This window comes from Nerophis lumbriciformis, linkage group LG32, assembly GCF_033978685.3.
Source record: "Nerophis lumbriciformis linkage group LG32, RoL_Nlum_v2.1, whole genome shotgun sequence".
Taxonomy (NCBI): domain Eukaryota; kingdom Metazoa; phylum Chordata; class Actinopteri; order Syngnathiformes; family Syngnathidae; genus Nerophis; species Nerophis lumbriciformis.
The window spans coordinates 7109892-7135588 of NC_084579.2; the positions used below are offsets into that span (position 1 = coordinate 7109892).

Here is a 25697-nt window from a genome sequence, read left to right on the forward strand (position 1 = left end):
TGCTTCTTGTCTTGTTTAATAGATGTCATCAGTGTTTGAACCTGACAATTACACACAGTTTGAACAGTCACACTGTGTTTGAGTATAGGAAAATAAAAGAAGGAAAAAAACATAAGTCGCACTGGAGTATAAGGCGCATTTTTTGGGGGAAATGTATTTGATAAAAGCCAACACCAAGAATAGACATTTGAAAGGCAATTTAAAATAAATAAAGAATAGTGAACAACAGGCTGAATAAGTCTACGTTATATGAGGCATAAATAACCAACTGGTATGTTAACGTAACATATTATGGTAAGGGTCATTCAAATAACTATAACATATAGAACATGCTATACGTTTACCAAACTCCTAATCGCTAAATCCCATGAAATCTTATACGTCTAGTCTCTTACGTGAATGAGCTAAATAATATTACTTGATATTTTACGGTAATGTGTTAATAATTTCACACATAAGTCGCTCCTGAGTATAAGTCGCACCCCCGGCCAAACTATGAAAAAAAAACTGCGACTTATAGTCCGAAAAATGCGGTAAATTGAATTCTGTCTCTGTTTAATTCCTTGCTTCTTGTCTTGTTTAATAGATGTCATCTGTGTTTTAACCTGTCATGTCTTTTCTATTCAAATGATATTGTTTACTGGATGAAATGTGTCAAAATGAAGTTTCTTTTTGGTAATCATTTGTTGTTTGCAAATATAATCAGGAGGAAAAAATAGTAACTGAAGCCTGGATTTGAGGAAATATTGTTGTAAGTGAGCTTCTATGCAAATCTCCAAACTGTGAGTAAGACTTCCCATTTTCTACTTACTTTTATAAAAACACAATAAAAATCTTTTGATGTCAGACGTTCTTTTTAATCATAAAAAATGTAGTCAGTGCTTTGCATATTTCATCCCTTTTATGGCACAATACGACTCTTCACATGGTTAGATTGGATTAGTACAACGAGACGACAAATCTACCGCAGAGTTGTGGATTTGTAGTGAAATCACAGCAATTCAAAGCAAATGTGCAGATGTTAATGAGGTCTGGTGGCGTATAAAAATGGTCGACATGAATTCATATACCGCCTAAAAATAAGATTTCATATTGCACAATTCATGAAATAATAATACTGGCCCAAGGAACAAGTGTCACAACAATCTCATAGTGGAAGTAAAAGTCCGTCCCAAACGAACCCGATGATCCTTCCCAGTGGCAGACCGCTGTGACCCTGGCACTGGGCTTCTCCGGGGAGTGGCAGGCTCTCATCCAACTCTGCAGTTGTCCCTGAACGCCTCATTACCCTTCTGGTTCCCTCACAGCTGCCGTCAAATAAATCCCCTTTTCTACTGACACATGTTAGGATGAACTTATTTAGATTTGAATGGCTCAGGTGGACGGTGATAAATGTGCAAAAATATGTCTGTTGAAGATGCAAGTAAGCTTCGGTTTCTCTAAAATGTGCTGCGTCTTTGTGTCTTGGCAAGAAGTTCTATCTGGGCTGGAGGTCAGCGTAGAAAACTCCATGTATGACGCCTTCGATCACGACGTTTGAAAAAGCATCTGAAAAGTAGAAAATCACCAGAAATATCAGTTATACGTTAGCATGCTAACTTTTTTTTTAAGCTAATTTAACTTTTTTTTTTTAGCTTAGACTTAGTATGTGACACATGCTAACTGTTAGCATGTTAACTTTACAATGCTAATTTTATTGGCTAATTTTGCAGTCGCAGGCTAGCTAAGGTTAACATGCTAGCATGCTAACTTTTTTTTGCCATTTTTTCAGCCAAACACTCCAGTCATGTAACTTGGTGCTTGACACATGCTAACTTTTCAGCCAATTTTGCAGCTGAACACCTCAGAACCATATAACTTGGTACTTGCCACCTCTTAGCATGCTAACGTTAACATGCTAAATTTTTTCCCCATGTTTTCAGCCCAACACCTCAGCCATGTAACTTGGTGCTTGACACATGCTAACTGTTAGCATGCTATAACATTAACATGCTAGCATGCTAACTATTTTTCCGCATGTTTTCAGCCAAACACCTCCGTCATGTAACTTGGTACTTGACACATGCTAACTTTTTAGCCAATTTTGCAGCTGAACACCTCAGAATCATATAACTCGGTACTTGCCACATTCTAACGTTAACATGCTAGCATGCTAAAATTTTCCCCCATGTTTTCAACCGAACACCGCAGTCATGTAACTTGTACTTGCCACATGGCAGCTCTTAGCATGCTAACGTTAACATGCTAACTTTTTTTTTTTAGCTCACACTTTGGAGTCATAACTTAGTATGTGACACATGCTAACTGTTAGCATGTTAACGTTACAATGCTAATTTTATTGGCTAATTTTGCAGTCGCAGGCTAGCTAAGGTTAACATGCTAGCATGCTAACTTTTTTTTGCTATATTTTCAGCCGAACACCTCAGCCATGTAACTTGGTGCTTGACACATGCTAACTGTTAGCATGCTATAACATTAACATGCTAGCATGCAAACTATTTTTTCGCATGTTTTCAGCCAAACACCTCAGTCATGTAACTTGGTACTTGACACATGCTAACATGCTAACTTTTTTTGCATGTTTTCAGCCGAACACCTCAGTCTTTTAACTTGGTGCTTGACACATGCTAACTGTTAGCATGCTACCATGCTAACTTTTTTCCGCATGTTTTCAGCTGAACACCTGTCATGTAACTTGGTGCTTGACACATGCTACCATGCTAACTTTTTTTCCGCATGTTTTCAGCCGAACACCTGTCATGTAACTTGGTGCTTGACGCATGCTAACATTAACATGCTACCATGCTAACTTTTTTTCCGCATGTTTTCAGCCGAACACCTGTCATGTAACTTGGTGCTTGACACATGCTAACTGTTTGCATGCTAACATTAACATGCTACCATGCTAACTTTTTTTCCGCATGTTTTCAGCCGAACACCTGTCATGTAACTTGGTGCTTGACACATGCTAACTGTTAGCATGCTAACATTAACATGCTACCATGCTAACTTTTTTTCCGAATGTTTTCAGTTGAACACCCCAGCCATGTAACTTGGTACTTGACACATGCTAACTGTTAGCATGCTATAACATTAACATGCTACCATGCTAACTTTTTTTCCGCATGTTTTCAGCCGAACACTTCAGTCATGTAACTTGGTACTTGACACATGCTAATGGTTAGCAAGCTAACATTAACATGCTAACTTTTTTTGCCATGTTTTCAGCCGAACACCTCAGCCATGTAACTTGGTGCTTGACACATGCTAACTTTTTAGCCAATTTTGCAGCTGAACACCTCAGAACCATATAACTTGGTACTTGCCACCTCTTAGCATGCTAATGTTAACATGCTAAATTTTTTCCCCATGTTTTCAGCCCAACACCTCAGTCATGTAACTTGGTGCTTGACACATGCTAACTGTTAGCATGCTATAACATTAACATGCTAGCATGCTAACTTTTTTCTCGCATGTTTTCAGCCAAACACCTCAGTCATGTAACTTGGTGCTTGACACATGCTAACTTTTTAGCCAATTTTGCAGCTGAACACCTCAGAATCATATAACTCGGTACTTGCCACATTCTAACGTTAACATGCTAGCATGCTAAAATTTCCCCCTATGTTTTCAACCGACCAGTCATGTAACTTGTACTTGCCACATGGCAGCTCTTAGCATGCTAACGTTAACATGCTAACTTTTTTCCCCCATGTTTTCAGTTGAACACCCCAGCCATGTAACTTGGTACTTGACACATGCTAACTGTTAGCATGCTATAACATTAACATGCTACCATGCTAACTTTTTTTCCGCATGTTTTCAGCCGAACACCTCAGTCATGTAACTTGGTGCTTGACACATGCTAATGGTTAGCAAGCTAACATTAACATGCTAACTTTTTTTTTTGCATGTTTTCAGCCGAACACCTCAGTCATGTAACTTGGTGCTTGACACATGCTAACTGTTAGCATGCTAACATTAACATGCTACCATGCTAACTTTTTCCCCCGCATGTTTTCAGCCGAACACCTCAGTCATGTAACTTGGTGCTTGACACAGGCTAATGGCTAGCATGCTAACATTAACATGCTAACTTTTTTTTGCATGTTTTCAGCCGAACACCTCAGTCATGTAACTTGGTGCTTGGCACATGCTAATGGCTAGCAAGCTAACATTAACATGCTAACTTTTTTCTGCATTTTTTCCGCCGAACACCTCAGTCATGTAACTTGGTGCTTGACACATGCTAACGGCTAGCATGCTAACTTTTTTTTGCATGTTTTCAGCCGAACACCTCAGTCTTGTAACTTGGTGCTTGACACAGGCTAACTGTTAGCATGCTAACATTAACATGCTACCATGCTAACTTTTTTTCCGCATGTTTTCAGCCGAACACCTCAGTCTTGTAACTTGGTGCTTGACACATGCTAACTGTTAGCATGCTAACATTAAGATGCTACCATGCTAACTTTTTTTCCGCATGTTTTCAGCCGAACACCTCAGTCGTGTAACTTGGTGCTTGACACATGCTAACTGTTAGCATGCTAACATTAACATGCTAACTTTTTTCGCATGTTTTCAACTGAACACCTCAGTCATGTAACTTGGTGCTTGACACATGCTAATGGTTAGCAAGCTAACATTAACATGCCAACTTTTTTTTGTATATTTTCAGCCGAACACCTCAGTCATGTAACTTGGTGCTTGACACATGCTAACTGTTAGCATGCTATAACATTAACATGCTACCATGCTAACTTTTTTTCCGCATGTTTTCAGCCGAACACCTCAGTCATGTAACTTGGTGCTTGACACAGGCTAACTGTTAGCATGCTAACATTAACATGCTAACTTTTTTTCCGCATGTTTTCAACTGAACACCTCAGTCATGTAACTTGGTGCTTGACACATACTAATGGTTAGCAAGCTAACATTAACATGATAACTTTTTTTTGCATATTTTCAGCCGAACACCCCAACCATGTAACTTGGTACTTGACACATGCTAACTGTTAGCATGCTATAACATTAACATGCTACCATGCTAACTTTTTTTCCGCATGTTTTCAGCCGAACACCTCAGTCACGTAACTTGGTACTGCACACATGCTAATGGTTAGCAAGCTAACTTTTTTTTGCATGTTTTGAGCCGAACACCTCAGTCATGTAACTTGGTGCTTGACACATGCTAACAGCTAGCATGCTAACATGCTAACTTCTTTTTGCATGTTTTCAGCCGAACACCTCAGTCATGTAACTTGGTGCTTGACACATGCTAACGGTTAGCATGCTAACTTTTTTTTGCATGTTTTCAGCCGAACACCTCAGTCTTGTAACTTGGTGCTTGACACAGGCTAACTGTTAGCATGCTAACATTAACATGCTAACTTTTTTTTCTCCGCATGTTTTCAACTGAACACCTCAGTCATGTAACTTGGTGCTTGACACATGCTAATGGTTAGCAAGCTAACATTAACATGCTAACTTTTTTTTGCATATTTTCAGCTGAACACCTCAGACATGTAACTTGGTGCTTGACACATGCTAACGGCTAGCATGCTAACATGCTAACTTTTTTTTGCATGTTTTCAGCCGAACACCTCAGTCTTGTAACTTGGTGCTTGACACATGCTAACTTTTTAGCCAATTTCGCAGCTCAACACCTCAGAATCATATAACTCGGTACCTGACACAACTGTTAGCATAATTGTATTAGCAGGCTAGCATGCTAACTTTTTTTTAGTCAATATTTTCGCCGTACACCTCAGTTATAATACTGCAAAATAGGGCTACGGCTATCGATCATTTTAGTAATCGAGTTATCAATAAATTAGTTTGTTGGATTCAGCCTCTCGTGTTTGTTTACATGCTGTTTTTGCATTTCTCTTTGCTATTTGGGCTTATTGGACCCTAATTAGAATAAAAACTAAGAATCATCTTTTGATATGATGTACTTAGTCCATAAGTACACAAATGTGTACTTCATGTTTAGTGACATGCTAATTCTTATTTTTACACTTTTTTTTCTCCTCCAAATTCCATTGTATGTTATACTCTTCTGACACCACCTGATGGCAGTATAAGTGTCCACATAAGTGGCCATAAGACCCCAATTCAGTAGTGTACACAATTTTGGAAATAAGAGCTAAAAGGTGCTGTCCACGCATGTGGCCACTAAGCGTATTTTAGACATTTTTTCTGCTTGCTGTAACCTTCATTATTTTTTCCAATAATGAAGTTGTCTCGGGGAAAGCGGTGTACCTAATGTACTCACCGTGGGGGTCGGGCAGCAGGTAGGGGTCATTCAGAAACACCATGACTGGCTGGTGCGAAAGTTTGCTGACCAAAAAAAAGAGGAAAAAGTTCATTTTTAGCACATGTAAGCGAGTAAAAGTCAGCTGCAAAATGAGTCACCTCGATTCCATGGAGTCGGTGTCAAAGGACCTGGAAGGAAGGGTATGGGGAGTGAGCCACAGAACGTTCTGGTGAATAAAACCGCTGCAGTCTCGGCTTACCCGCAGCTCTCGGTTTTTGGCAAGGAGGGGAAATGGCGCAGATTGAGGAAGTCCAGGAATATCTTTGGAAGAACCTCGTTCTCCATAATTATAGTCTAGACCAGAACAAATTGTAGCATTGTTATGGTGTGTGACACTTTCTTCTGCTTATACATACCACACCCACTCTATGCTTATAGATCCTCACGTACCACACCCACTCTATGCTTATAGATCATCACGTACCACACCCACTCTATGCTTATAGATCTTCACATACCACACCCACTCTATGCTTATAGATCCTCACATACCACACCCACTCTATGCTTATAGATCATCACGTACCACACCCACTCTATGCTTATAGATCTTCACATACCACACCCACTCTATGCTTATAGATCCTCACATACCACACCCACTCTATGCTTATAGATCCTCACATACCACACCCACTCTATGCTTATAGATCCTCACATACCACACCCATTCTATGCTTATAGATCCTCACGTACCACACCCACTCTATGCTTATAGATCCTCACGTACCCCACCCACTCTATGCTTATAGATCTTCACATACCACACCCACTCTATGCTTATAGATCCTCACATACCACACCCATTCTATGCTTATAGATCCTCACATACCACACCCACTCTAGGCTCGCACGGTTTTGGAGTGTTGAACACGACATCATCCATAATCCCTACGTGAGACAAGAACACGTCTTTCCCTTTTCTGTGGGTTATGAATAGTGACAAAGTGCTAGTTTGTGGCGGATTTTGTCCAACCAGACCCCCCACAGAGATCAAGACCTCTTTCACCACTAGGTCACATCTACTCTGCCTATGGAGAATTAAAAAAAATACTTGGTCAACAGCCATACAGGTCGCACTGAGGGTGGCCGTATAAACAACTTTAACACTGTTACAAATATGCGCCACACTGTGAACCCACACCAAACAAGAATGACAAACACATTTCGGGAGAACATCCGCACCGTAAAACACAACATAAACGGGGCGGTATAGCTCGGTTGGTAGAGTGGCCGTGCCATCAACCTGAGGGTTAGCAGGTTCGATCCCCGCTTCTGCCATCCTAGTCACTGCCGTTGTGTCCTTGGGCAAGACACTTTACCCACCTGCTCCCAGTGCCAGCCACACTGGTTTAAATGTAACTTAGATATTGGGTTTTCACTATGTAAAGCGCTTTGAGTCACTAGAGAAAAGCGCTATATAAATATAATAAAAAAAAACAAAAAAAAACCCACAACAGAACAAATACCCAGAATCCCTTGCAGCACTAACTCTTCCGGGACGCTACAATATACACCCCCCACCTCCCGAATTCGGAAGTCTCAAGGTTGGCAAGTATGTGAGCAAAATTCTAAAAAAAAAAAACCATAAAAAAAGACGACCACAATGTATCTTACCCATCCATTTATCCAATTTCCCTTCAAAAATGGATTAACTGTCTGGAATATAAAGACAATATAACATACAACCACAAACGTGGATGCATATGCAAAAGTGCAATATATTTATCTGTACAGTAATCTATTTATTTATATCTGCACCTTATTCATACTTGCCAACCATGAGACCTTCGAATTCGGGAGATTGGGGGCAGCGGGGGTGTATATTGTAGCCCCGGAAGAGTTAGGGATGCAAGGGGTTCTGGGTATTTGTTCTGTTGTGTTTATGTTGTGTTACGGTGCGGATGTTCTCCCGAAATGTGTTTGTCATTCTTGTTTGGTGCGGGTTCACAGTGTGGCGCATATTTGTAACAGTGTTAAAGTTGTTTATACGGCCACCCTTAGTGTGACCTGTATGGATGTTGATCAAATATGTCTTGCAGTCACTTATGTGTCTACAGCAGGGGTGCTCACACTTTTTCTGCAGGCGAGCTACTTTTCAATTGATCAAGTCGTGGGGATCTACCTCATTCATATATATAATTTATATTTACTTATTTATGAAATATATGTTTCTGTTAACAAGTTAAAGGTGTTTAATGATAATGCAAGCATGTTTAACACATATAGTTAATATTGTTAACAAGTTAAAGGTGTTTAATGATAATACAAGCATGTTTAACACATAGTTAATATTGTTAACAAGTTAAAGGTGTTTAATGATAATGCAAGCATGTTTAACACATATAGTTAATATTGTTAAAAAATTAAAGGTCTTTAATGATAATACAAGTATGTTTAATACATATAGTTAATATTGTTAACAAGTAAAAGGTGTTTAAAGATAATGCAAGCATGTTTAACACATATAGTTAATATTGTTAAAAAATTAAAGGTGTTTAATGATAATACAAGCATGTTTAATACATATAGTTAATATTGTTAACAAGTTAAAGGTGTTTAATGATAATACAAGCATGTTTAACACATAGTTAATATTGTTAAAAAATTAAAAGGTGTTTAATGATAATACAAGAATGTTTAATACATATAGTTAATATTGTTAACAAGTTAAAGGTGTTTAAAGATAATACAAGCATGTTTAACACATATAGTTAATATTGTTAAAAAAATAAAGGTGTTTAATGATAATACAAGCATGTTTAATACATATAGTTAATATTGTTAACAAGTTAAAGGTGTTTAATGATAATACAAGCATGTTTAACACAGTTAATATTGTTAAAAAATTAAAGGTGTTTAATGATAATACAAGAATGTTTAATACATATAGTTAATATTGTGAACAACTTAAAGGTGTTTAAAGATAATACAAGCATGTTTAACACATATAGTTAATATTGTTAATAAGTTAAAGGTGTTTAAAGATAATACAAGCATGTTTAACACATAGTTAATATTGTTAATAAGTTAAAGGTGTTTAAAGATAATACAAGCATGTTTAACACATATAGATTCCTTTCTTTCATGAAGACAATAATATAAGTTGGTGTATTACCTGATTCTGATGACTTGCATTGATTGGAATCAGACAGTGGTGATGATAACGTCCGCATTTTCGAATGGAGGAGAAAAAAAGTCCTCCTTTCTGTCCAATACCGCATGAAAGTGGTTGGTTTTTGGCATCTTATTTGTCCAGCTTCCGTACTCCTTTGTATACACTTTACAAGAAACACATTGTCGGCAAACTCCGTAGCTTGCTAGCTTGTGCACGCCAGCTTTCTGAGACTCTTATTTTGGTAGCGCGACTGTGCAACTGTGCAGTCGGTCTTTGGAGTTTTGACGACAGGTATGGCGCCAGTCTGTTGAAATAAAGTGTTCCTCGCCTTCCAGTCGGTAATTTTAATGAGCTGGCAGCAGCCAGCGTCATCTCAGAAGACCCTCGGGTGCCGTGAATGTCAATCAAGTGACGAAAGTGACGTCATAGTGAAGATTTATGATCGCTCATTTTTAGGACTATTTTTTTAATGCCTGGCTGGTGATCGACTGACACACCCTCCGCGATCGACGTAATGAGCACCCCTGGTCTACAGGTTGTAGAGGACGCTAAAGGCAGTGCCATCACGGCACGCCCTTAATATTGTTGTCTGGGTGAAAATCGGGAGAATGGTTTCCCCGGGAGATTTTCGGGAGGGGCACTTAAATTCGGGAGTCTCCTGGAAAAATCGGTAGGGTTGGCAAGTATGACCTTATTCCTCTTTTATCCTGCACTACCATGAGCTAATGCAAGGAAATGTCGTTCTTATCTGTACTGCAAAGTTCACATTTGAATGACAATAAAAAAGGAAGTGTAAAAGAGTGATGAGGTGTTAGATTACAGTATTTACCTGCAGGTAGAGCTCCAGACCATGTCTCCTCTGCTCCAGCACTTTGGGAACCCAGTTTCTGATATGTTTGGAAGGGATCTCAGGCGGCTTGATGCTCTTTTTCAGCTGGAAAAGAAGGACCGGGGTTAGACTCAACGCTGAAGCAATGTCAATGAAAATGACTTTTTTAGAGGGGTCATGTTGCTCTGTACTGCTTGTATCTGGAAGGTGCCTATAAATAATTTTTATTTATTATTCCAACCGCTTGACATTGTACTAAATATTGTTTTTAATCAGTAAGGCAGACATGAAGTAAATAAAATAGCTAAGTTGTTGATGACTACTCCAATACCAAAAAAGGGAAGAGAAAGTTATTTTGGCTGAAACGTCAAACAATCTGGGCTTTAACTGAACTAAGTGGAGGGCAATTATCATGATTACTATATAATCATATCATTATAATGATCTAATTATATCATTATCCTTATCATTACGTTCGCCAAGCGTTTGGATTTAATTATCATTGAGTTTTTCATTTCACGTGGCCTTGCAAAAGGCTGGAAACACTGAGCACTTTCTAGCACAATTAGTGTTGACTAGGGATGTCCCGATCCAGGTTTTTGCACTTCCGATCCGATACCGATATTGTTTTTGCATTTCCGATCCGATACCGATACTGACCGATACCGATACTGACCGATACTGGCCTATCCGAGCATGTATTAAAGTTTAAAGTTATTTAGCCTACTTAGTTGTCAGAATCATGTTGAAAAGGGTTTTAGTACTCTTGATAACAACTAGCCAGCTGAATTAGGGGAGTTTGAATAATACACAATGGTTGGTAACAAGAAACTGACCTGTTTATTCAAGGATAAACACAAAATAGACAAAATTATACATGACAAACAGAAATGGCATCATTGAACTAGGGCTTTTTTTAATATTGCGATATTTTAAGGCCATATTGCGATACACGATATATATCTGGATATTTTGCCTTAGCCTTGAATGAACACTTGATGCATATAATCACAGCAGTATGATGATTCTATGTGTTTTGATTGATTGATTGAGACTTTTATTAGTAGGTTGCACAGTGAAGTACATATTCCGTACAATTGACCACTAAATGGTAACACCCCAATAAGTTTTTACACTTGTTTAAGTCGGGGTCCACTTAAATTGATTCATGATACAGATATATACTGTCAGATATATACTATCATCATAATACAGTCATCACACAAGATAATCACATTGAATTATTTACATTATTTATAATCCAGGGTGTGGAGGGGGGCGCCGGATGTAAGTGTCAAAAAGACAGCCAAAAGAGTTTGATATGAGAATAAATCTAAAGTTAAAATATAGGGTAGAAATGCACCCATTTGCAGGAAATGTAGTCTTGATTTTCAAAATGTTCTTTCAAGGCTTGCATGTCTACATTAAAACATTCTTCTTCATACTGCATTAATATATGCTACTTTTAAACTTTCATGCAGAGAAGGAAATCACAACTAAAAAAAAATCACTAATTTTTTCATACGGTGTTGATGTGGAAATTTTTGCCTCGGCATTTTGATGGTGTGGACGTGTGGCACCGAATGGAGATAAGCGTCTCGACAGACGTCACAATATTTGAACAATGATGACGAAAACTGTTTTCTCTGTCGTGTCCGTGTGTCGAAAATTGTTATGCGCTTATTTTTTTTATTTGATTTTGTGCGTGGCATAGATTTGCTATGCGCAGAGGACGCTTAAACAGTGCGCAATTGCACAGGCGAGCACCTTAGAGGGAGCGTTGCTCGCACGGCTGCGCTAGCATCACAGCTAACGTTAGCCATGCTGCTACCTCTCTGCTGGGAGAGGACGTATACGTATGTAACGTATGACGTGACAGTATGTGACGTGTGTAAGAAGGTGCACTTGCTGTCTGTGAGAGGGAGACACAGGAATGTCGTGTAATGCCAGCAGCTAAAAGCAACTGCGTGAGAATCCACAGACCTGTGGATGTGTTGAAGGCGTGCTGGAAAATGCGGAACGGAAATTAGGGAGCAGCAGAAAAGTGGAATGTATTATTTAAATCGGTGCGTTGGAAAACACGGACCGGAGTTTTTTTTTTAAACTGGATCTAGATCGGCATTTTCCCATGCCTTGCCGATACGCAATTTTTGGCAAATATCGGCAGCCGATCCGATCCAAATATCGGATCGGGACATCCCTAGTGTTGACAGAAAAAAAAAACCGGACTGCATACTGTTCAGTGACAATCTACAATGTAAATAGTCATGAAATAAAGAAAACACATTGAATGATGAGAAGGTGTGTCCAAACTAACTGTACAAATGTACAATAGCACTGTTACACAAATTGCGTAACCACTTGCTTATTATACTGTTTTACTAACAGGTTGATTGATAACTTGGTTTGAAGTCACATGTCAAGGTGACAAGCAGATATTTAAGTATGGCAATCCTATTTTATAACCAATAAAATGCTTAAAATAGCTCGTCGCGTCATCCGATAATGTCAAAGTTTAAAATATACGCACACTCTTGACATATTCTCGATGAGTGTCAAGCACACCTGTGAAGTGAAAACTATTTCAGGTGACTACCTCTTGAAGCTCGTCGAGAGAATGCCAAGAGTGTGCAAAGCAGTAATCGGAGCAAAGGGTGGCTATTTTGAAGGAACTAGAATATAGACTTAGACTTCCTTTTTATTGTCATTCTATTTGAACTTTACAGTACAGATAAGAACATACTTGCCAACCTTGAGACCTCCGATTTCGGGAGGTGGGAGGTGGGGGCGTGGTCGGGGGTGGGGCGGGGCGTGGTTAAGAGGGGAGGAGTATATTGACAGCTAGAATTCACCAAGTCAAGTATTTCATATATATATATATATATATATATATATATATATATATATATATATATATATATATATATACATCTACATACTGAAAATATGCAAACAAACTGTGTTTAGATAATTGATACTTCAAACTTGCATAAATAAATATTAAGGAATATAACAGAACCTGGCTTCTGAGAGTTTCAAAATGTAATGAATAAAATGCTAAAGTTGTTGATAAACAAACAATTATTTTAATAATTAAATATGGTCATTTTAAATGAATTATTATGATAATTTAAAATCAATTATTTCAAATATGTTTATTTTAATGTATAATTCTATGGCTGGATGTAATAAGGAGTCACGAAAAAAATAAAAATAAAAATACAATTAATTTTGATGTTTTTAGCAAAATATAGTAAAAATTTATTTAGTTTTTTTTTTTTTATTATTAATAAATATATTTATTTTTAGGTAAGATAAACATAATAATACAATTTATCTCTAGTCTGGATGATTTAGTTCTTGTCACCCTGTTGTCCTCCCGTCATGAAAAAAGGCTGTCCTCACTCAGCATGGAGCTGGAGGGGGCGTGGCTTCCAGCTCCGGCTGAAAATCGGGAGATTTTCGGGAGAATATTTGTCCCGGGAGGTTTTCGGGAGAGGCGCTGAATTTCGGGAGTCTCCCGGAAAATTCGGGAGGGTTGGCAAGTATGGATAAGAACGACATTTTGTTGCATTAGTGCAGGATAAAAGAGCAATAAGGTGCAGATATAAATAAATAGACTACTGTACAGATAAATATATTGCACTTTTGCATATGCATCCATGTTTATGGATGTATGTTATATTGTCTTTATATTCCAGCCAATTAATCCATTTTGGGGGGGAATTGAGGGGATTATTATGATGCGTTCAAGAGTCTTACGGCCTGAGGAAAGAAGCTGTTACACAACCTTGAGGTATAAAACATGTTTTCAGTTATTTCACCTTTTTTGTTAAGTACATAACTCCACATGTGTTCATTCATAGTTTTGATGTGACAATCTACAATGTAAATAGTCATGAAAATAAAGACAACACATTGAATGAGAAGAAGGTGTCTCCAAACTTTTGGCCTGTACTGTACAGTCACCACTGGTACAAGCAGCCCTCATTGTGATAAAAATGAGTTTGACACCCTTGTCTTAAAGGGAACTGCACTTATTTTTTTTCTTTTCATTCACAGAGTCTATTTAGGCATTCTAACCTGTAAATAACTGTAAATAAAAGTCAGCTAACAACGAAGCTAGTGGAAGTCATGATGTCATTGCTTCTATTGTGCCCATAAGACCAACTGACAAAACATCCAAATAGCGCCAACAAAACTTCATTTACATTTCATGACCTGAATATTAGCAAGTATTAGCAATATTATTATTATATGCGCTAATGTTAAGGACCTAATTTTAACAGCGCATTGAAGTAACTAGCTTATGCTGCTATATTGACATGCTGAGTTGCTGCATCGCCTGTGAGTTGGTGAAAGTTCATTCTAGATCAGTGGTTCGCAAACTTTTTTCACCAAGTACCACCTGAGGAAAACACTTGGCTCACCGTAATGACTAACATTAAAATACAGTAGCATAGTAGGCCTAAGTATTCATTAACCTCTTAAGGCCAAGCTGTTTGTTTACATGCTTTTTTATTTTATTGCTATTTGGGTTTATTGGACCCTAATTAGAATAAAAACAAAAAAATCATATTTTTATATGATGTACTTAGTCCATAAGTACACAAACGTGTACTTCATGTTTAGTAACATGCTAATTCTTATTTTTACACTTTTTTTTCCTCCAAATTGCCATTGTATGTTATACTCTTCTGACACCACCAGATGGCAGTATAAGTGTCCACATACGCGGCCATAAGACCCCAACTCAGTAGTGTACACAATTTTGGAAATAAGAGCTAAAAAGTGCTGTCCACAAATGTGGCCACTAAGCCTTGAGAGGTTTAAGGCATACGTTTTATTTAACACGGATATTTAATATTTTTGGCCACTGTAACATTACACACAGTTTGAATATAGGCAAATAAAACACTGTCTCTTTAATCAAGTGATTATTTAGCCCACCACTAGATGGAGCTTGTGTATCACTAGTGGGACACGTACCACAGTTTGAGAATCACTGTTCTAGATTCAGATCTCACCTGGACGGCAGAAGAATGTGGTCAAAAAACAAGAAGGTGGTCAACTTAGACCAAGAGAAAGACACCAAAAAACACGTATTTTGCATTCACCTTTTTTGTTTTAAACAGTTTGCGGGGATTATTAATAATTCTTAATCCCAATGGGAAAATATGAACATCTCATCAGTCAGCATTCCAGCGAGCGCAGACGTCGTACAGTAAGTGTCAGACTAATTGTATCTAAGTTATCACAAAACTTTGTGCTACATTGAGGTCAGCTCGCCCTGCGAGAGGACAAAAGCTGTCTTTGATCCTACCAAGCGAAATACTTGTAAAACTCCACTGTGTAGGATGGGGAGCGACATGAGGGTGTCGGTTTCTTTGATGTATTGTAATCCACAGGAAGATTTTGTCTTGACCCGAGATCTACAAAGCCTCCAGGCACCTTTTCTTTGAACTGTTTTACGTCCTTTTCTTTGAACTGTTTTGTAAACAAACGCGACGGCTGTTTACGACCCCCCTCCCTTAAAAAAACAGCTGTTGCCATGTAATCAGGGAAAGTCCAAATAAAAGAGGAGGCGTACAATCTTTCGCCAGAGCGTGGGACGACACTGTACAAGGGTACAGTGTCTACGTGTTTCCCCTCAATTGAGCTAAATTTAATTCTGTCTCTGTATAATTCCTTGCTTCTTGTCTTGTTTAATAAATGTTGTCAGTATTTGAACCTGACAGTAAGTGATTGTTTTATTATGTTTGTTGTCTTTCACAAAGTCTCAGGAAAAAGCGAACGTTGTGGTGCGTTTGTGAAATGAATACGGTGTTGTTTTCTTAAAATGAGAAAAATGCGTAAATATTACATGTTATTAGTGGGCAGTAAGTATATATGTAATGTAGAAACAGACATTTAATATTTACGTCTTTTTCTCGTCTCAAGACCCATCACGTTTGTTTTTCCTTCAACAACATCACTTATTACAACTCCCTGCAGACTTCAACAAACATCACCTACTGTACAATGTTTGCTCTCACTGTAATGCCGACTGTTGGGTTGTTGATATATTCCCGTTTACATGAAGAATGACTCCTAATCCCCCCAAAGAAAAAAGGTGGGTGCAAACCAGTGTCTTTCGCGCATCTTTCTCTCAGTTTATGTCCACAAAATGTTACTCTCCAGGTGAGAGGCATGATTTATAATCTAGAATTACACTTTCACCAGCTCAGAGGCGAGTAAGCAGCTCAGCAGCTGATGCCAATACAGCAGCTCTCGCTTCACGTTAGCGCTTACAAAAACAATATTGCGAATACTTGGTTAATACTCAAGTCACAAAATGTAAATGGAGTATTGTTGGCACTTTTTGGATGGTTATTTATCGGATTTTTTCCTATTGCTCCATTGTAAGCAGACTTATAGTTACGTTTATTTATGAGTTAGAATGTGTTAAAAAAAGGACATGTGTTCTTGTCTCTCATAAGGATTGTGAATTATAGGCAAACAAGTACAGTTCCCCTTTAAATCATCCTCTGTGAACCAGGAAGTGTTCGGCCAGCTAACACAGAAAAGGACAAACTAAAAGATGGCACTATATCCATCCATCCATTTTTCTACCGCTTGTCCCTTACGGGGTCTATGCTTTTTTCCAAACATAACTTTATGTGGCGGTCTGTCAAAAAAAATAAACAAAAGTATGGAAAACTGACATACTGGGTGGAGCATGTTTTTTCTTCCTCGCTTTTGTGAATATGATCTACAAAACCCAAAACCAGTGAAGTTGTCACGTTGTGTAAATGGTAAATAAAAACAGAATACAATGATTTGCAAATCCTTTTCAACTTATATTCAATTGAATAGACTGCAAAGACAAGATATTTAATGTTCAAACTGAGAAACATTTTTTTTGTGCAAATAATCATTAATTTAGAATTTAATGGCAGCAACACATTGCAAAAAAGTTGTCACAGGGGCATTTTTACCACTGTGTTACATGGCCTTTCCTTTTAACAACACTCAGTAAACGTTTGGGAACTGAGGAGACACATTTTTGAAGCTTTTCAGGTGGAATTCTTTCCCATTCTTGCTTGATGTACAGCTTAAGTTGTTCAACAGTCTCTGTTGTGGTATTTTAGGCTTCATAATGCGCCACACATTTTCAATGGGAGACAGGTCTGGACTACAGGCAGGCCAGTCTAGTACCCGCACTCTTTTACTATGAAGCCACGTTGTTGTAACACATGGCTTGGCATTGTCTTGCTGAAATAAGCAGGGGCGTCCATGATAATGTTGCTTGGATGGCAACATATGTTGCTCCAAAACCTGTATGTACCTTTCAGCATTAACAGGTGTATTAGTTACCCATGTCTTGGGCACTAATACACCCCCATACCATCACACATGCTGGCTTTTCAAATTTGCGCCTATAACAATCCGGATGGTTCTTTTCCTCTTTCGTCCGGAGGACACAACGTCCACAGTTTCCCCAAAAATTTTTAAAAAATGGATTTGTCAGACAACAGAACACTTTTCCACTTTGTATCAGTCCATCTCAGATGAGCTCGGGCCCAGCGAAGCCGACGGCGTTTCTGGGTGTTGTTGTAGTAGAGACTTATCTTGCACTTACAGATGTAGCGACCAACTGTAGTTACTGACAGTGGTTTTCTGAAGTGTTCCTGAGCCCATGTCGTGATATCTTTTACACACTGATGTCGCTTTTTGATGCAGTACCGCCTAAGGGATCCAAGGTCACGGCCTTGCCGCTTACATGCAGTGATTTCTCCAGATTCTCTGAACCTTTTGATGATATTACGGACTGTAAATGGTGAAATCCCTAAATTCCTTGCAATAGCTGGTTGAGAAATGTTGTTTTTAAACTGTTCGACAATTTGCTCATGCATTTGTTGACAAAGTGGTGACCCTCGCCCCATCCTTGTTTGTGAATGACTGAGCATTTCATGGAAGCTGCTTTTATACCCAATCATGGCACCCACCTGTTCCCAATTAGCCTGTTCACCTGTGGGATGCTCCAAATAAGTGTTTGATGAGCATTCCCCAACTTTCTGTCATGATCCGTGTCGTATTTTCGGTTAGTTTTGGACTCCCTCTGTTCTTGTTTTGTGCACCCTTGAGTTTGTTTTAGTTACCATGGTTGCTTATTATTTTCACCTGCCTCTGATTGGTGTTCGGGACGCTCACCTGTTCCCCGAGGACTAATCAGAGGCATTATTTAAGCCTGCCTTTGCCGGTCAGTCGGCCCGGCTTCTTTGTTTGCTTCAAGCTTCTATTACCTGAGTATTGCCTGTGTCTCGTCCATGCTAAGTGTCAGCCCTAGCGTCCAGTGCGATCGGCACGTTTCTCCCTTCGGCTTGTTTTCTGTTTTGGCACTTGTTCGAGTTTTTGAGAATAAATCATGTCCCTACCTGCACGTCCTGTCTGGAGTGGTCCGTTTGCATCCGGGGGGAACGAACCTCGCAGCAAGCTGCGACCCCCCCGCACGTAACACTTTCTCAGTCTTTTTTGCTACTTGTGCCAGCTTTTTTGAAACATGTTGCAGGCATCAAATTCCAAATGAGCTAATATTTGTAAAAAATAACAAAGTTTACCAGTTGGAACGTTAAATATCTTGTATTTGCAGTCTATTCAATTGAATATAAGTTGAAAAGGATTTGCAAATCATTGTATTCTGTTTTTATTTACCATTTACACGTGACAACTTCACTGGTTTTGGGGTTTGTATTAATCACACTCATACTTGCCAACCCTCCCGGATTTTCCGGGAGACTCCCGAAATTCCGCGCCTCTCCCGAAAACCTCCCGGGACAGATTTTCTCCCGAAATTCAGGCGGAGCTGGAGGCCACGCCCCCTCCAGCTCCATGCGGACCTGAGTGACAATATGAACAGCTAATGATGGAGGGCGAGTTGTTGGTTTCTTATGTGTGTTTATTGTTAGGCAGTTTTATTAACGTCCTCCCAGCGCGGTAACAACACACAACAACAGCAGTCAAGCAGTTCGTCTGCCGTAAACAGGACAATACTGCCATCTACTGTACATGCATATGTGACCCACCCATAATGTGTCACATTTTTGTGTTGATTTATTTATTTTATTTTGTGGTTTGAATTCGTTTTTGGAGCTGTCATTACACATTTATCAGTATTCACATTGGTCAGTAGGGGGCAGTAGGGTGTTTCTTCCCAATTGAATGCTATCACCTGCAGACCGGAAGTGTCTTGTCATTCTGATGAGAGTGACCAGTCTGTGAACAATTGAAACGTCCTGTGTGCTTTTTCCTCCTGTATAACAGGTTAGTGTTGGTGAATCAACTCACTGAATAATATCCATGTGATCTTTATAAGTTTAAGTACACATTCTGATGGTGGAGCCTAACTCTAAAGTGTTTGTGAGTTGTAGTTTGCATTTGTGAATGAATCCAGTGCGCAGCTGCAGTAATCAATACAAAATGGCGACGTGAGTGCGCAATGTTTATAAAGGAACTTCTGATCCTAATTCAGACTCCCAAATTAGAGCTCCCGTTTTCTTATTGATTTTATAATGTATATTTGTATAATGTGTGTGTTCTGAAATAGTGACAGAGAATAGAACAAGGATGGACAATTCAACCCTTAACTCAACAATGAGTAGATGAGTGTTATGTGTGTGTAAATGTGTAAATAAATGAACACTGAAATTCAAGTATTTCTTTTTTTATTTATATATATATATATATATATATATATATATATATATATATATATATATATAGCTAGAATTCACTGAAAGTCAAGTATTTCTTATATATATATATATATCTTAACCACGCCTCCCACCTCCCGAAATTGGAGGTCTCAAGGTTGGCAAGTATGCCCTAGCGTCCAGTGCGATCGGCATGTTTCTCCCTTCGGCTTGTTTTCCGTTTTGGCACTTGTTCGAGTTTTTGAGAATAAATCATGTCCCTACCTGCACGTTCTGTCCGGAGTGGTCCGTTTGCATCCGGGGGGAACGAACCTCGCAGCAAGCTGCGACCCCCCTCCCCCCTCCCGCACGTAACACTTTCTCAGTCTTTTTTGCTACTTGTGCCAGCTTTTTTGAAACATGTTGCAGGCATCAAATTCCAAATGAGCTAATATATGTAAAAAATAACAAAGTTTACCAGTTGGAACGTTAAATATCTTGTATTTGCAGTCTATTTGTCATGTCTGTGTGATCATGTTTTTGTTTTGGTCATGTTCGTTTTGGGTTTTGGACTTTTTGTGCACTTTTGTTTTGTCACCATAGCAACCATTAGTTTTCACCTGTCACGTCACGCACCTGTTTCATGCTTTCACTAATCACCACATTTACAGGTAAAAGCCAGTAAATTAGAATATTTTGAAAAACTTGATTTATTTCAGTAATTGCATTCAAAAGGTGTAACTTGTACATTATATTTATTCATTGCACACAGACTGATGCATTCAAATGTTTATTTCATTTAATTTTGATGATTTGAAGTGGCAACAAATGAAAATCCAAAATTCCGTGTGTCACAAAATTAGAATATTACTTAAGGCTAATACAAAAAAGGGATTTTTAGAAATGTTGGCCAACTGAAAAGTATGAAAATGAAAAATATGAGCATGTACAATACTCAATACTTGGTTGGAGCTCCTTTTGCCTCAATTACTGCGTTAATGCGGCGTGGCATGGAGTCGATGAGTTTCTGGCACTGCTCAGGTGTTATGAGAGCCCAGGTTGCTCTGATAGTGGCCTTCAACTCTTCTGCGTTTTTGGGTCTGGCATTCTGCATCTTCCTTTTCACAATACCCCACAGATTTTCTATGGGGCTAAGGTCAGGGGAGTTGGCGGGCCAATTTAGAACAGAAATACCATGGTCCGTAAACCAGGCACGGGTAGATTTTGCGCTGTGTGCAGGCGCCAAGTCCTGTTGGAACTTGAAATCTCCATCTCCATAGAGCAGGTCAGCAGCAGGAAGCATGAAGTGCTCTAAAACTTGCTGGTAGACGGCTGCGTTGACCCTGGATCTCAGGAAACAGAGTGGACCGACACCAGCAGATGACATGGCACCCCAAACAATCACCCAACCATGCACATTTTGCATTTCCTTTGGAAATCGAGGTCCCAGAGTCTGGAGGAAGACAGGAGAGGCACAGGATCCACGTTGCCTGAAGTCTAGTGTAAAGTTTCCACCATCAGTGATGGTTTGGGGTGCCATGTCATCTGCTGGTGTCGGTCCACTCTGTTTCCTGAGATCCAGGGTCAACGCAGCCGTCTACCAGCAAGTTTTAGAGCACTTCATGCTTCCTGCTGCTGACCTGCTCTATGGAGATGGAGATTTCAAGTTTCAACAGGACTTGGCGCCTGCACACAGCGCAAAATCTACCCGTGCCTGGTTTACAGACCATGGTATTTCTGTTCTAAATTGGCCCGCCAACTCCCCTGACCTTAGCCCCATAGAAAATCTGTGGGGTATTGTGAAAAGGAAGATGCAGAATGCCAGACCCAAAAACGCAGAAGAGTTGAAGGCCACTATCAGAGAAACCTGGGCTCTCATAACACCTGAGCAGTGCCAGAAACTCATCGACTCCATGCCACGCCGCATTAACGCAGTAATTGAGGCAAAAGGAGCTCCAACCAAGTATTGAGTATTGTACATGCTCATATTTTTCATTTTCATACTTTTCAGTTGGCCAACATTTCTAAAAATCCCTTTTTTGTATTAGCCTTAAGTAATATTCTAATTTTGTGACACACGGAATTTTGGATTTTCATTTGTTGCCACTTCAAATCATCAAAATTAAATGAAATAAACATTTGAATGCATCAGTCTGTGTGCAATGAATAAATATAATGTACAAGTTACACCTTTTGAATGCAATTACTGAAATAAATCCAGTTTTTCAAAATATTCTAATTTACTGGCTTTTACCTGTATGCTCTGTCCATGCCTGATACTTCTTTCCATGTCCATTCTCCACGCAACTATTTTTGTCCAAGCCAAGTAAGTTTTTGTTCCATGTTTATAGTCTTTTTGGTTTCATAGTTTATTCTCCGCCATTGTGCGTGTTTTTCGTTTGTACTTTTTTGCTATAGTTTTTTGGTTTCATAGTTTATTCTCCGCCACTGTGCGCGCTTTCATTTATTCCTTTTTTTTTTGATAATAATAAATAAATCATGTACCTTCATTCCCGTCTCGCCCGAGCCAACTTTCCGTTGCATCCCGGAAAAGCACACACCCAAGACCAAGTCATGACACTATTCAATTGAATATAAGTTGAAAAGGATTTGCAAATCATTGTATTCTGTTTTTATTTACCATTTACAAGACAACTTCCCTGGTTTTGGGGTTTGTATTAATCACACTTGTGGTTTTGTGAAATTAATATTTCCAAGCAGACTAAATCAAATAACCCACTACCAACTTGGCGATATGTCACGTCTCACCGTTTTATGCAAAGTGTAGAATTCACTGTAGCGTTTCTCCACGCTGTGTTGCCTTCCACTCATCAGCACGTCCACTCTAAACACCTAAAAGAGGAACCATTGTGGGGGGGAAAAAATGGATGTCAAGATCCACATTGTTGATGAGTCAGTGATTATAGAAGGAAACATATGGACAACAACTTCCTCTCTTTCCTATCCTCTCCCACACTTGCATTGAGACAAAGTGTAAATCCAGTGTCAAACACTGAATATAATGAATGTAAACACACTGAAGAGCATTTCATGTATTAAGAGTAAAGAGTCAACAGTGTCGCGGTGCATTCTGGGATATGTAGGCGAACGCGTCGTGCCATGTTTGGAATGACCGGGAGTGATGTCATACACATTCAACGTAATTCCCGTTCAATGTAAGGCGACATATTTGACGTAAAATGACGACACTAGTGGACATAATTGGGGGTATTAGGTGGGAAGGGACAGGACAGAAGGAATACGTGATAACGCTCAATGGGGCTGAAGGACACACAGACATACAACTCACCGTGTATCCTCGCTCGACGTTGTTGTTCTCCGAGCGAAAAGACGGAATAGTCACACTGATAGCATGCATTGTCGTGGGATTTAAACACATATAATGATGGCGAGGAGGCTCGTTCGTACTTATTCGCAGGCGTCGAGCGGACACCTCGCAGACTTCATGACGTCATAGCTCCCCGAAACAAAATGTGGCACATGCGCACATTCTCACTTGTGATGCCGAGAGGGGGACTTATCCCAGAATGCACCGCGAACCTGGATTAAACCGGGTGGAGGACGTCCAGGTATTGTACTTTTGGTCGTTTATTTTCACATAAACACGATATTGTAAGGCAGACGAACATAAAACAATTGGAGTTCGATTGTAGATGACGTTAAAAAAGTGCGGAGTGGGGGGGTAAACTACCAACTTTCCAATGCATTTTCCCCACAGGATAAACACTCACTAGCGCTCTCTGGTGGTGCAACTCAGAGCGTGCTTGCCATACTTGCCAACCTTGAGACCTCCGATTTCGGGAGGTGGGGGGGCGTGGTCGGGGTGGGGCAGGGGCGTGATTGGGGGCGGGGCTAAGAGGGGAGGAGTATATTTACAGCTAGAATTCACCAAGTCAAGTATTTCATATATATATATATATAAGAAATACTTGACTTTCAGTGAATTCTAGCTATATATATATGTTTATTTTATTATATATATTATATATACATACATATATATTAGAGATGCGCGGATAGGCAATTATTTCATCCGCAACCGCATCAGAAAGTCGTCAACCATCCGCCAGCCACCCGATGTAACATTTGATCAGAACCGCACCCGCCCGCCATCCGCCTGCACCCGCCCATTGTTATATATCTAATATAGACGATGCAAGGCATTAGTGAGGTTATAAAGCTTTTGCCTGTTAAAGAAAGGAGACTGATCCAATGCAGCACAGACATTCGCGTGCCACGCTGTCACGACCCAGACGCACACCAGTGCGCAATCATATGGGAGCCGCGCTGAGCGCACCTCCAAGCGCGTCTCGCTGCCGGCGACGGCCGGGTATGGGCCCGACGCTCCAGCGCCATCCATTTTCAGGGCTAGTTGATTCGGCAGGTGGGTTGTTACACACTCCTTAGCGGGTTCCGACGTCCATGGCCACCGTCCTGCTGTCTATATCAACCAGGGTGAGCCCCACCCCTTTCGTGAGCGCACTGCGCGCGGAGTGACCCTTGTTACGTGCCCCCGGCAACAGGGGTGGCGGGCAGGTAAGCTGCTTACCTGCTGCGCGTGACGCCGGCCGCGGCGAAGGCGGACGAGGCGGGGTGTCGGTGCGGTGGGCGCGGTGGTGACCCTTCTCGCGGATCGCCTCAGCTACGGCTCCCGGTGGGGCCCTCTCGGGGGAAGGGGCCTCGGTCCCGGACCCCGGCGAGGCGTCGGGGGCCTTCTCCGCTCCGTAAAAGTGTCCATCTCTTTTCTTTTTTTTTCTTCTGTTGTGGCATATGCAGCAGGTGCCTGCTCGTTTTTCGTATGTGGGTAACAACATTTAACTATGTATATATATTTCCGAATTGGTTTAACTGCCACCCGCCTGAATCTATTTAAAATCTAATTTTTTTTTATTTCAACCGCCCGACCCGACCCGACCCGACCCGCGGATAAAATCTAATTTTTTTAAATTTCATCCGCCCGATCCGCGGATAATCCGCGGACTCCGCGGTTGTGCCCGCAAACCGCGCATCTCTAATATATATATATATAGATATATATATATATATAATATATATATATATATATATATATATATATATATATATATATATATATATATATATATATATAATAAAAGAAATACTTGAATTTCAGTGTTCATTTATTTACACATATACACACACATAACACTCATCTACTCATTGTTGAGTTAAGGGTTGAATTGTCCATCCTTGTTCTATTCTCTGTCACTATTTTTCCAACCATGCTGAACACCCTTTCGCAGGTACCCAGAAAGGTTTCGAGGACCACCAAAAAAACTGAATCTCTGAAGACAGTATAAAAATCTGTGTTAAAGGTGTACAAATACATGTTATTTTTTTACAAATGAGGGTTAAGAGTTCAGTACTAAAAAAAAAAAGAAAATAATGTGGCTTAAGTACAGTTTTTTAATTGAGCTGCTGCATTTTTTGGTTGGGTTGTTTATTTATTTAGAGTAACTTCTATACATTTCTAAAAGGGGAGGAATGTAATAGTGATCTATGTTTGTCTGTTGCCATCTCCTGGTGAATGTTGGCTATAGCGTACTGGGGTTACTTTTTGGTTGGCCAACGATTTACGTGGTGTTGCGCACCTGACGTCACTCAGGTCCGCATGGAGCTGGAGGGGGCGTGGCTTCCAGCTCCGCCTGAATTTCGGGATATTTTCGGGAGAAAATTTGTCCCGGGAGGTTTTCGGGAGAGGCGCTGAATTCCGGGAGT

The 25697-nt window shown here is 39.8% G+C and overlaps 1 protein-coding gene across 1 annotated transcript; it reads right to left on the reverse strand.

The window, feature by feature from the left end:
- Window positions 1–820: 820 nt before the first annotated feature.
- snx24 (sorting nexin 24) lies at window positions 821–23446 on the reverse strand. Its single transcript, XM_061926773.2, has 7 exons — window positions 23248–23446; window positions 22707–22790; window positions 10267–10371; window positions 6519–6613; window positions 6418–6447; window positions 6278–6342; window positions 821–1548 (listed from the first exon to the last, which is right to left on the reverse strand). Exons 1-7 carry the CDS (start codon window positions 23335–23337, stop codon window positions 1478–1480), a joined length of 540 nt encoding a protein of 179 aa, XP_061782757.1. The 5' UTR covers window positions 23338–23446; the 3' UTR covers window positions 821–1477.
- Between the last annotated feature and the right edge of the window lie 2251 nt (window positions 23447–25697).

Bases quoted from the DNA above. Each gene is read 5' to 3' on its own strand.
- snx24 (XM_061926773.2), bottom strand. From the start codon at position 23,337: ATGTGTTTAAATCCCACGACAATGCATGCTATCAGTGTGACTATTCCG. The intron at 6,614-10,266 runs GTAAATACTGTA...GTTCTGGTCTAG, and splicing joins GTCTGGAGCTCTACCTGCAG to ACTATAATTATGGAGAACGA. The intron at 1,549-6,277 runs GTGAGTACATTA...TCTACTTTTCAG, and splicing joins CCTGCTGCCCGACCCCCACG to ATGCTTTTTCAAACGTCGTG.